Source organism: Notothenia coriiceps, unplaced genomic scaffold (assembly GCF_000735185.1).
Source record: "Notothenia coriiceps isolate Sejong01 unplaced genomic scaffold, NC01 NC01_scaffold00037246, whole genome shotgun sequence".
In the NCBI taxonomy this organism is placed as follows: Eukaryota; Metazoa; Chordata; class Actinopteri; order Perciformes; family Nototheniidae; genus Notothenia; species Notothenia coriiceps.
Window position 1 is genome coordinate 8,059,147 of NW_011369947.1, and position 15,311 is coordinate 8,074,457.

At 41.6% G+C, this 15,311-nt stretch overlaps 3 protein-coding genes across 4 annotated transcripts; 2 read left to right on the plus strand and 1 right to left on the minus strand.

Moving 5' to 3' along the window:
- Positions 1-1,109: 1,109 nt before the first annotated feature.
- Positions 1,110-2,041, minus strand: tmem126a (transmembrane protein 126A). Its single transcript, XM_010794702.1, has one exon. The coding sequence runs from the start codon at positions 1,875-1,877 to the stop codon at positions 1,260-1,262; it is 618 nt and encodes a 205-aa protein (XP_010793004.1). The 5' UTR covers positions 1,878-2,041; the 3' UTR covers positions 1,110-1,259.
- A 610-nt stretch (positions 2,042-2,651) lies between these two features.
- On the plus strand, positions 2,652-10,115 carry LOC104965698 (dual specificity protein kinase CLK4-like). 2 transcript variants are annotated; one of them, XM_010794703.1, is made up of 13 exons: positions 2,652-2,769; positions 3,891-4,051; positions 6,066-6,300; positions 6,922-7,024; positions 7,346-7,412; positions 7,502-7,618; positions 7,719-7,885; positions 7,966-8,060; positions 8,178-8,307; positions 8,388-8,470; positions 8,944-9,023; positions 9,149-9,239; positions 9,407-10,115. In XM_010794703.1, exons 2-13 carry the CDS (start codon positions 3,891-3,893, stop codon positions 9,590-9,592), a joined length of 1,515 nt encoding a protein of 504 aa, XP_010793005.1. In that variant the 5' UTR covers positions 2,652-2,769; the 3' UTR covers positions 9,593-10,115. The 2 variants fall into 2 exon arrangements, with proteins under 2 accessions (XP_010793005.1, XP_010793006.1); XM_010794704.1 differs by lacking the exons at positions 2,652-2,769; positions 3,891-4,051; positions 6,066-6,300 and having other exon boundaries at positions 6,382-7,024.
- Positions 10,116-11,036: 921 nt separating this feature from the next.
- On the plus strand, positions 11,037-12,556 carry LOC104966358 (collagen alpha-1(XXIII) chain). Its single transcript, XM_010795547.1, has 3 exons — positions 11,037-11,709; positions 12,207-12,276; positions 12,453-12,556. Exons 1-3 carry the CDS (start codon positions 11,419-11,421, stop codon positions 12,554-12,556), a joined length of 465 nt encoding a protein of 154 aa, XP_010793849.1. The 5' UTR covers positions 11,037-11,418.
- The last annotated feature ends 2,755 nt before the right edge of the window (positions 12,557-15,311 follow it).

A 15,311-nucleotide genomic window follows, 5' to 3' on the forward strand; every position in this document is an offset into this window, starting at 1 on the left:
TTTTCCCTTTTTTCCTGGTCAATTTGGTAGGTAAGAGGTTCAGGATAAGTATTTGTCACATGAACTTCTTTTGTTGATTTTCTTACAGATCCTTGGCATCTTTAGAAACCTTTGTGCATGGTTCACACCCCTTAATTCATGAAGCTGTATTGATTGGTGGCACCAATAACTTTACTGTCTAAATAGTGTTGTCCAAAGTATTTTAGTAGTCATTACCACCCCTCACATTTTGCCAGGTTCTCACAAATATAAACCTACAGTAAACACCGGAGACGAATAGTTTAAACTTCTTAAATCATTTGAACTTCACATTAATCTGTTAACATTTTACATGCTCATAACATTAGCTATCGCTTTCACTTCTACCAAGTGTAACACCCTACACCAGCCCCGAGCGTACTGGTGTCAGTCCAGGTCTTCCGTAAGTTTCCTATTTTGAACTGTGTCTTTCCTTTCTTTGTGACTTTGTCCTAATCTTCTCACCGTTTTTACCTTTGGCATCCTCTTTAGGCTTTTTATCAGACTCATGACTCTTATTTCTATCTCTACTGTGATCAGACTCTGACTGCTTTTCTTTCTTATTTTGGTCTTTGCTCCTCGAGCGACCTTTTCTGTCCTCACTTTTGTCTTTGTGACTCTTCTCTCTGCTTTTTGACCTCTTACTCTTCTCTTTACTTTTACTGCGGATTTGAGATTTATCTTTTTTCTTTGCCTTGTGTTTGCAATGCTTCTCATCCTTTTCAGCATTGTCCTTTTCTTTGCTTTTAGATCTGTGTGAACGGCTTTTCTTCTCTTTTATCCAAAAGTATGCAATTTCAAATGTTAAACAAAATAGAAACTTATGAGTGACTGAAACCAGCAGATATGTTTTAATGACTTTACCAATTATCAAAATGGTTGACGATTACATTTTTGAAGATGACGTCAATTCATTTTTTCAGCCTAAATTATTAAGGACATATAACGATTAAGATAAGCGATAAATGTGATATGTGATAAATACCACATGCAGGAATTGAATGAAATTATTTTATCCTGCAAAAATAAACTAATAAATACTACATAATGTATGTATTATAATGTAAATGATAATATAGACATACAGGCAATTTTATAAAAGAAACATCATTTAATTTGTGGTGGAAAAATATCTCAGGTACATTCCACTTGAGATGATTAATTTGATAAGCACATGATATACCAACCAAGGGGCGTTGAGAATGACTTAAAACAAATTTAATTTTTGGGTTTAGTACATGTTAGTCTTTGAGTTCTTCTTCCTTTGGGTCAAATGTTAACTCCGCCAGTTTGGTGTACGTGTCAAAGTGCCTGGAGGCCAGGTAAGTGCCAAAGACCGCCTGGAGCAGAATCACCGCTCTCATTTTCCTCAGGACCGGTTTGGAGAGGTCCATCCAGTACCGGAACATGTTGCCCTTCTCTGGCATCGGTGCTGTATTGTACCTGGATGCAAGCCCAAAGTTCACAGGTAGAGCCAGGAGGATAGGGTACAGGCCACCACCGAACACGCCAACAAGTGCACCCCGGATCAGGGCACAGGTGGGACAGTTGAGATCCCCGGACAGCAGGGGGCCGGACACTGCACCGTTGTAAAGGGCAAATGTTGTCAGGAAGGGCATCACAGCCAGCGGCAGGCTGGAGGAGATGGCCGCCTGCGTGACATTCAGGCCTCTGCGATACAAGCTGTTGGATATCAATCCTGCAAGAGCCCCGTTCCCCGCCAGATACAAGGGTCCGTAGAGGAAGAGTTTCTTATCAAAGTCAGGCAGTCTCTCGAAGTTCTTCCCCAGCATTTCAGAAATAATAGCTCCGGTGAGGGCATTTCCAGAGACCCTGTCCTTCTGCGTATTTTCCGACATCTTCAGATTAATGTTTTTAACCAAAACACCTATCTACACTTGGCCTTATTAAGAGGTCTTCGTTTACAATTTCAAAAAGTCAGTAAATACATTTAGGTAAGGTGTTCCTCAGTATGAACACAGGGCGCAGACATTTCTTTCCCACAATTCAAAGCGAAGGATCGTGGGTCTAGTTACCCTGCGTTTAGTATCTCAGGCAAGTTGTATAATGGGCCGTTTACTCCATTGTTTTTTGAAGTGTGTTTGTTTAATCCAATTCTCGGTCTGAACAAATGAATGTAGATGGAAATTATGGAAGAAAACTTAAAAAAACAAACAAGGCATGGGTAAGAATAACCATCATCCAAATAAATTTGAACTGTATCAAATTGTGATATTGTTTGAATGAATGGTGGCCTAATGCCTTTATGTCTAAAGGCATTTAGGTCTTTCTTCTCCTCTTTGTGTGACCATAGATAATGTACATATATGCTAAAGTAAAATAGATCAAAAATAATGTGGGCTGTTAAAGCAATATTAAAACAAGTAGCCTACTAAATATTCTGCCCGATCATCAAGAGAGGAGAGAATGGATTAATGCATTTTAAACAGTGGATATTGTACATTTCCATGCAATGTTCAACAGGGGACATTGCACATTTTACACGGGAGCCTCTTTGGCTTTGCGCTTTATTTTACCTGTAAGGATAAACTCAGGAAAGAAAAGCCCATGTTTCATAGCAGGGGGCGTTGCTATTGCGTCATTGGATTTGTTTGACGACGTTCAACTTCCCTCGGAATCAGGCACAGATCGCCATCTTTGAAGACGGCTAGTCGGAACCTTTTTATCCTTTGTTCGCATTTTTAACATAACCTAACATACACTATCGAATCTCATTAATTGAAACACCAGGTAAGTCCACTTCTTGAATCATGGTTAGCTGACACTTAATTATGTTGCCAATAGTTAAGCCATGGAACATTCCCTTATATTTTTAGCCAACTTTAGCTAGTTAGCTTTCCAAAACTCGAAGTACGGCCGCCATGGCAGATCTCTGTCGCTAATTAGCTGTGACTTGCTACGAGAATTTATTCCATCGAATACTTTCAACAGGTTAAGTAGGAATGTTTGGGTGGCACTAAATATAGTTTTGACAGTAAACATCGCTTGTTGCTACTACTCACATTTTAAAATGTATTAATTTCAAAGGTAGGCTCACTCACTTAATGTGCGTGTTGTTGTGGCTAAAGTTTAAAAGCTAGCATTAGTTAGCCTGCTCGACGGGCCTTTGGGTCGACGACTCGATGCTTTATTTACGTCGAGCCATCGACTGGTTAACCTTCCAATTAAAGACTTAACAAAGACATTTGCCTCATTTTGAGTTGCAAATTACCTTATATCATTTCAGCAATCGATTAAGATTTGAATGGTCGAAGTTTCTGGAACTGCATGATAACTGAAGATCTACGGCCTGACATCGCCCTACGTCGGCCAGCGTTATAGCTTCTCCACGTTTTATGCCACCCGTATGGCATTTTTATCAACCTACGTTTAATATAACGCTTTATCCGTTAGTATTTTAGTTTTTTATTATTAACGTCATTACTTGTAATGCACTGCAATGTTTTCAACCTGCTAACGTTGCGCAATTATTATGAAGAATGTTCTGTTTTGCGATCGTTTTAGAGCTGCAACGGATGAGCACTTTTTCGGTGTGATCTTATTTTTTATGAAAAGTTTCCCCATTGATTCATAATGTTAAAACCTACTTAAAAACATTAACCAACAACGTCTTGTCAGAGCCCAAATTGGGCAGTTTGACACTGTCCAACACTTGGATATATTTATATTTTTCAATGATATATATATATATATACTTGTTCTCATTTGAGAAGATGAAGCGAGAATCTGGCTACACCCCCACCAAATGCACGATAGGCAGTTGAATGTTCTTTTACATTTGAGCAGCATCTCTGGAAACAATCCCCCAATGCAGTGAAATTCCATTTTGACCTGTTTCCCATGTCTTTCAGATGCGCCAGTCGAAGCGAATGCGCTCCCCAGGTGTCTGGCTTGATGAGTATAGCTGGGAGGAGAGAATGGAGTGTCGTAAGCGAAAGAAACAGTTTTCACATAGCAGTGAAAGAGAAAACAAGTCAAGAAGAACTCAACTTCACCACCGGACCTATGACGGGTAAATATCTTTCAGTATTTTTTTTTGTAAAGTACCATTTTCAAATTTTGTATAACCTTCATTTTAACTGAGGAGAACATTATTCATTATATCCAGTAATGCCCAGGAGAATGGCTAAGTGTTAAATATACTATAATTTCCACCTGGGTTTTGTGGAACAAATGCAATGTATGGACCTCCTGTGGAACAGCTGTTACACAAATATTTTATAACATATGGGAACATGCACAAATAAAGGATATATACTGTCTACTACTTTATCCCTAAAATCATATTTGTAACCCAACATCGAAATGGCAGATATGTCAACAATCCGGTCAGATCTGCATTATTTCAGATTTGTTGTTCGTGTGTAATACATTACATTGCATTTAGCTGACACTTTTATTCAAAGTGACTTGCAATAAGTGCGTTCGACCAACAAAATACAAACTTGAAGAAAACAGGATCATATAAGTACATCAGGTTTCATAGAGCTAAAACATTTCAAGTGCTACTCGACTGGCTTTAGATAAGCCAGCCCTTTATTAGTATATAAGTGCTTTGTTAGTAATTCTATCGCTCGAAGTGGAGTCGAAAGAGATGAGTTTTCAGTCTGCGCCGGAAGATGTGTAAGCTTTCTGCTGTCCTGATTTCAATGGGGAGCTCATTCCACCATTTTGGAGCCAGGATAGCAAACCCACGTGTTTTTGCTGATGGGAACTTGGGTCACCCTCGCAGTGCGGGTGCAGCGAGCCGTTTGGCTGATGCAGAGTGCACGTGCTGGGGTGTACAGTTTAACCATGTCCTGGATGTAGGAAGGGCCAGATCATACCTGTCTTAATATGCTAAATGGATGCTATTACACTGGTTAAGCTAGTTAGGGAGCAACTATTTAGACATGTAGATCATTAAGATTTGAATTATAGTCATTCTGTGAAAATGTATAGGATAATTCCCTCAATACGGTTTCTACGTTTTAGATTAAGATTGAGTTGTACTGCCATGGTTTGAGCTGAACTTTTAGTTACTTTTATAAGACTTCAGTTTAGTAAACAACCAGTCCTTTGCCTGTGCTACAAGGTAAGTCTTGTATATCCATTCCTTTTGTGTTTTTGTAATTAAATACACTTAGAATAAGAACCCACTTTCCCTCAGTTTGCGATGTTAATACGTTTTGCAATTCTCTCTTTGTTGATGGCCCAGGGGTAGATGTTTCCAGCTCTACTCTAATTTTAATTCTGTAGGGGGGCAGACTTCTTTCTGGAAGACAACTGACACCAGCAGGGTGCCAGGGCTCTAGGGGTTTCTTGATCCCTTTTAGATGCTAAGGTGCTAACATGGCCTGCAGTGTGGGTGTGCTGGAAGCCATTGCAAACATTCTAATGAGACCAACCTTAATAAGCAAACTCTAGGATTACTTTCAGCAAGGCATATTAAAGGAACTGTTGGCAGGTAATGGAAAAAATTATGTTTTATAAGCAACAAACACATTTCCCTGGCCTTGATAAATATGGTACAACACAGTTCACTTGTAGAGTAGCTATGCAGGTGCAGAATCACAGAACATATTGCACAGCACGTCGTGGTGAAAAGCTTTCCGCATCTTTCCTTTCCTCACTGTCAGCAAATGTGGCTTTCTGTCAGGTTGAACAGGATTCAAGGAATGCTTACAGTTGCCAATGAGATGGCTTTATAAATGTTATAACCGCCTGTTACGTCACATGTTGAATTTGCATACCACAAAAAGCACTACCTACGTAGTGACGGAGAGTTAATATAATTCTCTCTGAACCATGGCCTCTCATTAAGCAGGACGTTGGGTATTTGGTGGCTGCAAATCAGCTTGTTGCTAATTACAAACGTGACATAAAAGGCTCAGGGTAGAGTGTCAAGCAAGTGGCAGACTATTAGCACCATCATATGCAGTCTTCATTCGAGAGCGTTATCACAGACAGGGAGCCAGGCTGTTTCCGACCTGACTTTCTGCTCCCTGGTTTTGATTTGTTTTGGTCCTTTTTCTGTTTGACTGCAGGCATTACTTGGAGACCCGCAGTCAGAACCGTAGGCTGGATTCTTGGGAAAGACCCACACGGGATCCCAGTTTTGGCATGGCCTGTGAGGAGGACAGTCGTGAAGGGACCTACAGGGACAGAGAGCGTGACTGGCACCACTACAGCAAGTCGTCCGGGCGCAGCGGTCGCAGCAGGCGAAGCAGCCGCCGGCACCGAGGGCGCAGGCGGAGCCCCTCTCGCCCCAGGTCTTCCACGGTACGGGAAAATCCTTCTCCACGCTTCTCCCCTCTCCTGTCTTTTTCACCAAATCAGATGGGCCATCATGGGTGTTAAGCCAATGCCTAACACCTTTCTCTTTGTCTCTATGTGTATCCAACTCTTAACTATTTAAGCATGATTTTCAATAATGACAAGTAGGGGGTTCAGCAAGTAAGACCCTGTGAGTGTTAAAAGATTTTCTATAGAAAAAATGGACCCTGTTTTTGTGCTTAAATCTTAGTTTGCAGTAATAGGACGTGATGGTAAATAATGTATTTGTTTCGGAAGAGTTACAGAGAACTACATGTAGATAGACTGTCATCAATCAAGTTCAGTTTTTTTCTGTACTACTCTGAGAAAGTCTCTCATCTGAAAATCTTGTTGCCATGTTTTTCTTCTGTAACACACACTATGTGGTGGCTGCCGCCCAATTTCTCTGACGGGGCTGAATTTGAATTTGCTGCTCCGTCCTCCCGTCCATTCGCCTGCCGGTGTTACTGAACGGGCCGAATCTATCCACCCCTACACCTCCCCCCTTGGCCTGGTTGAATGAATGACGATGTCGCATTGTGGTGGCTGACTGATGGGTTATTGATGTGATGGCGGTTCCGGGTGCAGAGGAGGAGCCAACAGCGCAGGAGCAGGAAAAGATCCAGGAGTGTTGAGGATGATGACGAGGGTCACCTCATCTATCACAGTGGAGACATGCTGAGAGCGAGATGTATAGAATATATACTTTTTTTTTCTACTGTTGATCACACTTTGTGTCTCTCACTCTCTTGTTGTCTGGTTTTTATTTCTAAACATTAATTTAGACGCTGTTGTATTTTGGCCAGTAGATTTAATACTTTTTTTTTTTTTTTTTAAATACTGCTTGTCAGTGTAACACATTTAGCATTGAGTTGCAGTCAAGTGTTCAGATGCCTGTTTATAGAAGTGTAGCTAAACAGAGCAATGAAACATCAGGCAGTGCAACAGCCTAAAGGCAGTGCTTCACCTTTTCTGTTCTGTGGTGCTAACTTCAGCTTTCTATTTTCTGTAGATGAGATTGTGTGTACTCTAGGAGAAGGGGCCTTTGGGAAGGTCGTCGAATGCATTGATCACTCTAAGTACGAGAATATTCCTTACAGTTCAATTAAAATTAAAAAAACTCACTATCCCACAATTTTGATATTAAAAGTATGTTGTGTGTTTCCAGTGATGGAGCTCGATTGGCTCTGAAGATCATTAAAAGCATAGACCGCTACCGTGAGGCAGCTATGGCTGAGGTAGAGGTGCTTGAACAGTTGAAGTCCCTCGACTTGGATAAGAGATCGTAAGTCAGGCCACTAATACAGATCACCACCTAGTGGTCAATGTATTTTCAGAATTTACAATCTCAAGAAACTGACTGCATGTCCTCTCCTCCTCTCTAGTGCTTGCGTACACATACTGGAGTGGTTTGACTACCACGGCCACATTTGTATTGCCTTTGAGCTGCTCGGCCTCAGCACCTACGATTACCTCAAGGAGAACAATTTCCAGCCGTTCCCCATTGAACACATCAGGCCCATGGCGTACCAGATCATCAGAGCTGTGCGATGTGAGTGACGGACACATTTGTAAATGGAGAATACAGTTTAAAGGATTGGTTTTGAATGTGTGTGTGGTCTTGTCTTTCAGTTCTGCATAAAAACAAGCTGACTCACACTGACCTGAAGCCTGAGAATATTCTCTTCATTGATTCGGGATATAATATGCAGTACAACCCTGACCTGGTAAGGATCTTACATTTTTATCAAGAACATTCATGCCTTCTGAAGCATTGGCCACATTCTAAAACGTTCTGTTATTTTGTGCAGCTGTTTTATAGCATGATGTGTTTTTGTACTCAGAAACGGGATGAACGGACGTTGAGGAACCCAGATGTGAAGCTTGTGGACTTTGGTAACGCCACATATGAGCACGAGCACCACACCTCTGTGGTGTCGACCCGTCACTACCGGGCTCCTGAAGTCATTCTAGGTATGTGGCGGTTTTTAACGCATCTTATGCAGATCCTTCAGCAGAGACATGTCTTATTCAGGGAACATTGCCTCTTTCAGATCTGGGCTGGGGCCATGCCTGTGATGTCTGGAGCGTGGGCTGCATTCTCATTGAGTACTACCTTGGAAATACTCTCTTCCAGGTATGACTCATGGGGAACGGCTTTAACCAAGTATTACAAGTAATGAATAGGTTGGGTCTCATATCGTCCTTTACGAAAAGCTTGATTTCGAGCATATTTAGAAGATCGTCTACACGTTCACTCGTGTAAAACCAACTATTGTTTAACTCAAATGAAACAATACTGTCATCATATGTGTTGTCTCTTAGCGTCTCATATCAGACAAGGACAAAACTTGAGCTAGCATTTGATTATCATACTTACAATATAAAAATGATATTTACAGTTGGTAACAAACGTATTAGCTAAATGTAATGCTGTGGGTATAAAGAAGCAGGGTTTTTCTAATATCAACTATAATAACAGTATGGTAGGATAAAGGCTTCCAGAGCCTGGATAGTTTTGGTTTATGTGCAATTAAGAATGCTAGCACCTTAAGCACTGTATCAGTTACCATGGCATTTTGCTAAGAGTGATATTGTTTTCTCCTTCAGACTCATGACAGTAAAGAGCACCTTGCTATGATGGAGCGAGTCCTGGGCCCCATCCCAATGAAACTCATGCAGAAAACAAAGTATGTGGATTTTAAACTTTTGATGTTTTTTTACCATCTTGCTTCCTCCTGAACATATACAATGCAGACAGAATTTAAAGAAATGTTTCTAACTCGTAGAAATGGTTTTATCTTCGTGTGTACAGGAAGCGGCGGTATATCCATCGGTGCAAGCTTGACTGGGATCCACAGAGCTCTTCTGGGAGATATGTCAAGAAACACTGCAAACCCCTCAAGGTAAGAGAATGTCTGTCCATGCGGCATGTAGTTCACACGTATGATATGTAGAGGACAACCATTTGAACTGTATATAAGTAAGCTACCTTTTTTGTTTCTAAAAAATATCAGTATGATTTGTTTATTTAGTATTCTTAGACTAACTGTCACTTTTTTTTTCCCATCAGAATTACATGCTGTCTAAGGGCGAGGACCACCACCAGCTGTTCGATCTGGTAGAGAAGATGTTGGAGTACGACCCAGCGACGCGCCTCAGTCTGGAGCAGGCCCTGCAGCACCCCTTCTTCTCCTGCTACCGCAAGAGCAGCAGCAAGAGCAGCCGCAGAAGCACCAGCAGCAGCAAAAAAGACTGAAGCTCTGCCCTGTGACCTTGGTCAGGGCCTGGCTGTCACCATGACGTTTCTCATGGTGACAGCGCAGCCTCTACTTCCTGCCTCTCCAGGAGAGGTGTGGCCTCGCTGACTGTATCAGTCCTCTGCCCTGCTCTGCTGTGTCCTCTCCTACGCCAGTGTGTTCTTACTCAATCAAACTCATCAACCAGCCCTGTTATCTTCTGTGGCCATTTCCGATGTAAGGAATTCCCAAATTGATTTATATTTATTTGCTCATTTAATTCTGGTAAAAGCCTTTTTTTAATTCAAGTCCAATTTTGTCCATTGTCTTTCTGCATTGTGAAGTGAGGAATGTACCAGAACGAGATTAGGTTTACCCAGCATCAGCCTTACCAGTAGTAATTTATTCAGCACTATGGATGTAAAAAAAGCTATTGCGGGCAGAAAATCCTTGTACATACATTTTGTTATTGATATTTCTTTTTTTTCACTGATTTTTGCAGTATTGTGTACATTTTTCTCAATAAACGTGAATAGATGATAATAATGTCTCCTGTGTGTGCAGTGATTGAGATGTTCAGTTGCAGTAGCTTCATGTAACCACCGGGTGGCAGTAAAAAGCTTTCAGGTTACTGCAAGAGTGCCGCCTGATGAGCACTGTGGGCTAACATGGTCGTGGCAAAGCATTAACTAAAATGATAGATGGATCTTGACCTGGAGCTCCTAGCACGGCGCCAACAGAAAATGTTTAATGCTATTAACGTTGTACACCACTTGTAGAATGAAAAACTGCACCCTTTCAAAAATGATAATTAAGTAGAAATTGGGTATAACAATGAAACTAATGGAAATAAAAGATTGCAATAGAAACACCTCTTAATCGTTAATGCTAACCGCACAACACAGTGCATTTAGCCTTTGCATTTAACCCATTTTAGTGTTATGAGCAGTGATGTGACCTTGCTCCTCAGTACCAGTCCAAACTGCGTTTCCATACTCATATTGGGACTCTCTGCTTCAGTCAGGTCATATAGGCACTGAGCTACTGCCGGCTGAAAGATAATCCAAACTATCGGACATCAAAAACTAATATACATGCAGTTTTCGTATTATTTAAGTTTCTAAATAGAGTAGATATTGATTGAATTACGTCCTTCTCTGTGAACTAAACATTTGCTGAAGGATCTGCAATATTATATGATCCTCCAGATGCTTCTTTTTTACAATAGGCCTATAGGCTAGTCACTGCTGGGGTCAGGTATTGAACACAGAAACCGTTTGTAAGTTTGGAAATGTAAACTATATTTACATGTCAGTTTATCACACAACAAGGCACATTATCTTCACTTCAAAAAATTCTGCATTGGTTTTAGAAAAATAACAATTAGCATCCTGGACTACACCGTACAGTGCTGAGGTGCCGAGCCAGTCTCTCAGCTGTCAATCAGCAGCCTCCCACGTGGTCAGCAGGGCGGGCGCATCTCAACTAGTTGAACATGCAACTTTTAGGGAGGCAAACAATTGGCCCCAGTGGTAGTTTCAGTCGTGCATCCATGGTGGATACTCCCCAACAGGAAACAACGTCCAGTACGTTTGAAGGCGCCTTTCACTCTGGTTGGCATGCATATCGCTCCCATGTGTTTGGAGTAAACCCGGTGTGCACTGTCGCTGCTCCTGCCTCTTGTTCCAGACTAATTTAAGACAGCACTTTCAACTTTGAGTTCAGTGTTGTGTTAGGTGCGCTGTCTACTCTACGGAGCCTGAGTTTAACCGTAAAACTACACCTCCAAAACGGCGTTTTTGGGGTACTTTATGTTCATCCAGAGGACTGTAAACAGGATTTTACAATGGATACAGCCAGCCACTCTATCGGGGAAAGTAAGCCTGTGTGTGAGTTTGCGCCCAAGTCTTCGGTGCAGCGGTGGCTTCCAGGTTTTCCCATCGCTCTGTGCCTGCTGCTGTCTATGAGCTCCATCACCGTGTGTCTTCTGATGAGCCTCAAGACCTTCCAGCTGGAGAGCCGAATGCAGATGCAGATGGACAAAGCCTCCATCTTCCAGCCGCACAGGGCTTGTCTAAACGAGGATGGGACCCTAACTCCAGAGCTGAGCTCATCAGTAGGGAAATTCGTGGAAGAGGTACATTGCATCTATTGTCTTAAATGGCCTCTATTGTATTAAATAAACAGCCTACATTGTGTTTGTGAACTTCTGACAGAGACTTGTGCGTAAAAGTGCACTGAGGTTGACAAACGCACAGACTTGGCACTTTTTTGGCAATTGCTCCCTAATTATTCCCCCTAAAATCAGTTTGTTTTTAATGTATGACCGTAGGGGTCAACATTGCATGCAGCTGGCTAATTACGTTTACAGTTAAAGCTCTTTATAGAGTGATATAAACACTGATGAGACCCCAACCTATAATTTGATCAAATGGAAAAGGAATTGAGGTAGCCCTTTCAATTTTGGAGCTTTATATAATGGGAGACAGATGATATAGACTTTTTTTATTGTTAGTCATTGAGATTTTGTAAATCTTTTATTCTCTGTAATTTTTCTTAATGATTTCCTTATTAAAAATATATTCATGTCTAGAACTGGGATTTTAAACTGAGGTGTTTTTTCTCTGCCTGCAGAAAGTGGTGGTGCTGTTGCCGAAATTAAGGACAACTAGGGACGTTGGCCAAGAGTGCTCCTGCCCTCCAGGTATGTCTCTTTCTTTATGGTATTAGTACCACTTACAACAACTCTGCAGCCTATCAGGTAAAAGTTACAGTCAAGACATGACTGAAGGCTAAGAAACCTGATTATCTGTCTGTGATGCTCTTTTGAACTGAGAGTGTATGTGTATCTGAACAATAAGAATGTGTTTCTGTGTGGAGGAAATCGGCCCCTTCACTTAGGCAGGGCCCATACTGAGACGGCAGGGTTCTGCACTCAGCAGATCAGCGGGGTCGGGACGTCCAGCCTCAGCCCTGCCGCCTGAAAGTCAGTTGGGGATGCTCACTTTTATAGATGGAGCAGCCAAGCGCCAAGATTGGCCACGTTTGGCTTGCGGTGTTTGTTACAGGGCTTGTGATAGTTCCACGGGTGGAGAACAGTGTGTGATCCACATCATGTTACACACAGAGTCCCCCGTTATAACTTTGCAAGAAATATGTTGTTTTTTCTATTTTGGGTAAAGATGCTGCTCCATTTGATGTATTGATGAAGCATCAGTCGGTGTGATCATCAGTGTGTTCAATGGTTAACATTGGCTATTTTTACCTCACCTTTGGAGAGGAAAGTTGTGGTTTGTTGCCAGAGAAATTCTCAGGCTTGCATTCAGGACCTTTTGTAAATTGCAACTCAAGTGGAATCCTACTGAGTATGTGGTTGCAAACATGTCTCTATTTTGTGTGACTTTTGTATCAATAGGTTAAAGCATTTAAGCTGCTTCTCTGCACATATGGGACATTTCTCTCCCTGGCTCTTGTTTCTTCTCTCTTCCTCTTTATCTGCGAGTGTGAATAGCCCTGCAACAACGAGAACAGGTGAAAACGTTCACAAGTGGAATTTTTGGCCCCCTTTCAACACATTCTGTTTTCCAGTCTGAAGGCTGCTGTGCTAAGATAGCTTGCGGTCTCTGTTTTACAAAGTTGTTGCAAGTGTTGTTGGCATTGGATTCAGCAGAGTGCTCTCAATGTAAGTGTAGTTTTACTTCTATGAATTTGTACTAAGCATTACTCAGTATTATAATAAGATACTTGTTGCCCAATTAGCCTGTAATCCTTCTGCCAGTTCTTGTGCATTTGAATGTACGTTTTTTCATTAGAACATATTATTGTATCAAATGTTAAATCCCATTTCCTGTCAATTGTTCTTAACTGCTGTGTAATCATGTGGTTTTGGCACTTAAATCCAATCCCTCCACAACTATTTAGGAGTCTATTTTTAAAGTTTTCTCTTTCCAGTTTTTGGTACTGGTAAGATGCCTTATTTTGTGAAACAAAAGGCTATTTTGTTTATTACGGCTTAGATGCAACCGTTTCCCTGTAAATATACTTTTTTCCACGTCCAACGATTCTCCAGATTGCTAATTTTTCTCCATAAAATGTGCTATAAAGAGAATTTCTCAGCTGATAAAACCTAGAGATTTTCCAGGTTCTCCGGCTCAAGAGTCCACATGAGCTCGGTACTTTTAGGAGTGAGCATGTGTTTGTGCCAAGTACTTAACACATGATTCATGCAGAAGTTTGTATGTACATTTATCTGAGCTGAGCTGTGCATCCCATCAGTGTGACTGTGCAGTGGTCATGGTCCCATATGGCTGTGTGTGGTGTTGTATATGTGTGTGGGTGTGTACGTTTCTGTCACTGAACCTTTGAGGGGCCGACAGAGGCAGCTCTCTCAACACGACACTGTAAGAAGAGACCCTCCTCTCCCTTTAGCACCAGCTCTTCCCACCTGAAACCTGAATCTCTCACCACCAAGATCACAGGCCAAAGTATTCCTGCCTGTATGTGTGTGTGAGGGACACACTGCCACACAGCATGAGTGGCATTTCAGCCATTAAATCTATGCCCGCCACATCACGGTGCTCACCTTACAGCCTGCATGAAGACAGGGGCCCAACAGGGGGCAGCACTTCTGCAGCCGCACTGGAAATGATGATGTTGAATTTGTCATTGGCTCTTCTGACTTAATAACTTCCTTCTAAAGAAAATGTTGTAGGCAAAGCGCTTTTGTTCAGTCACAGCTGTAGAGACACTGTTTATAAATAGTTTTTGATGCCAAAGAACATTTATCTCTGGTTTCCCCTCCGTAAAAGCAGCATTGTGACACTTTTATGCTCACAGATACGACACGGCAAGCAGTCGTTAAGGCTTAGGCAAACTGTGTCATAGAGAGCAACTCTGCTTACAAGCTTCAGGTGTTTGCAGTTAACACCCGCCTGTTCCCTCAACAGACACACACTACGTATGCTTGCACACAAACCTGCACACACATGCATTACGAACACATGAACACAACACCTTTATGGTGCCTGGGCTAATTAGAAGCATGTGGGGGCTGCATGTGTCCTGTGTAGGGGGAGTGTATTGTCATCTCTGCAATTTGTATTTAAAGGCTGTTTAACAGGTCTGAGAGCAGCTAGGGGGCACACCGTCGGCCCACACTTGGGCACGGGCCCAAAATTAAATGGCAGCCAGATACAACCAATAATATGACTCAGTCACTGGAGACTGCAGCAGGAGAGGGATGCAGTGATCACCCATCCAATAAGAACACAGTGTTGTAGGATTGTTATGAAATACAAGGTCTGAACAGCCTTCAATGGGGAAACTTCTTAAATATTAAGATGAATTTAAAAAAGTGAGGGGTTGTTGCTACTATTTGTCCTTTGTTAGCATTAACTAAATATTCTTTAGGTTTGGACATCACGAAAACAAAGAGATTTTTCTGTACCACTTTACAATAAGAGTACCCTTATAAAGGATTCATAAAGGGTTTATAATTAGGTTATGAATTAGGTTGTAAACACTTTATTTATCATTAAGAACCATTTATAAACCAGTTCTAACAGTTTTCATACATCAACACAGGCTCACTATTTGGCAAGATGACAAAGCCTTATATTGGCTACTTAGCGAGACTCAACTCAGTGAGCAACAGATACCAAGGATGCTGGCTGATGAAGAAGACAAAGTAACTATAGTTAGCCAATATAAGACTTAGCAGTACAGATACATGTGGGCTCA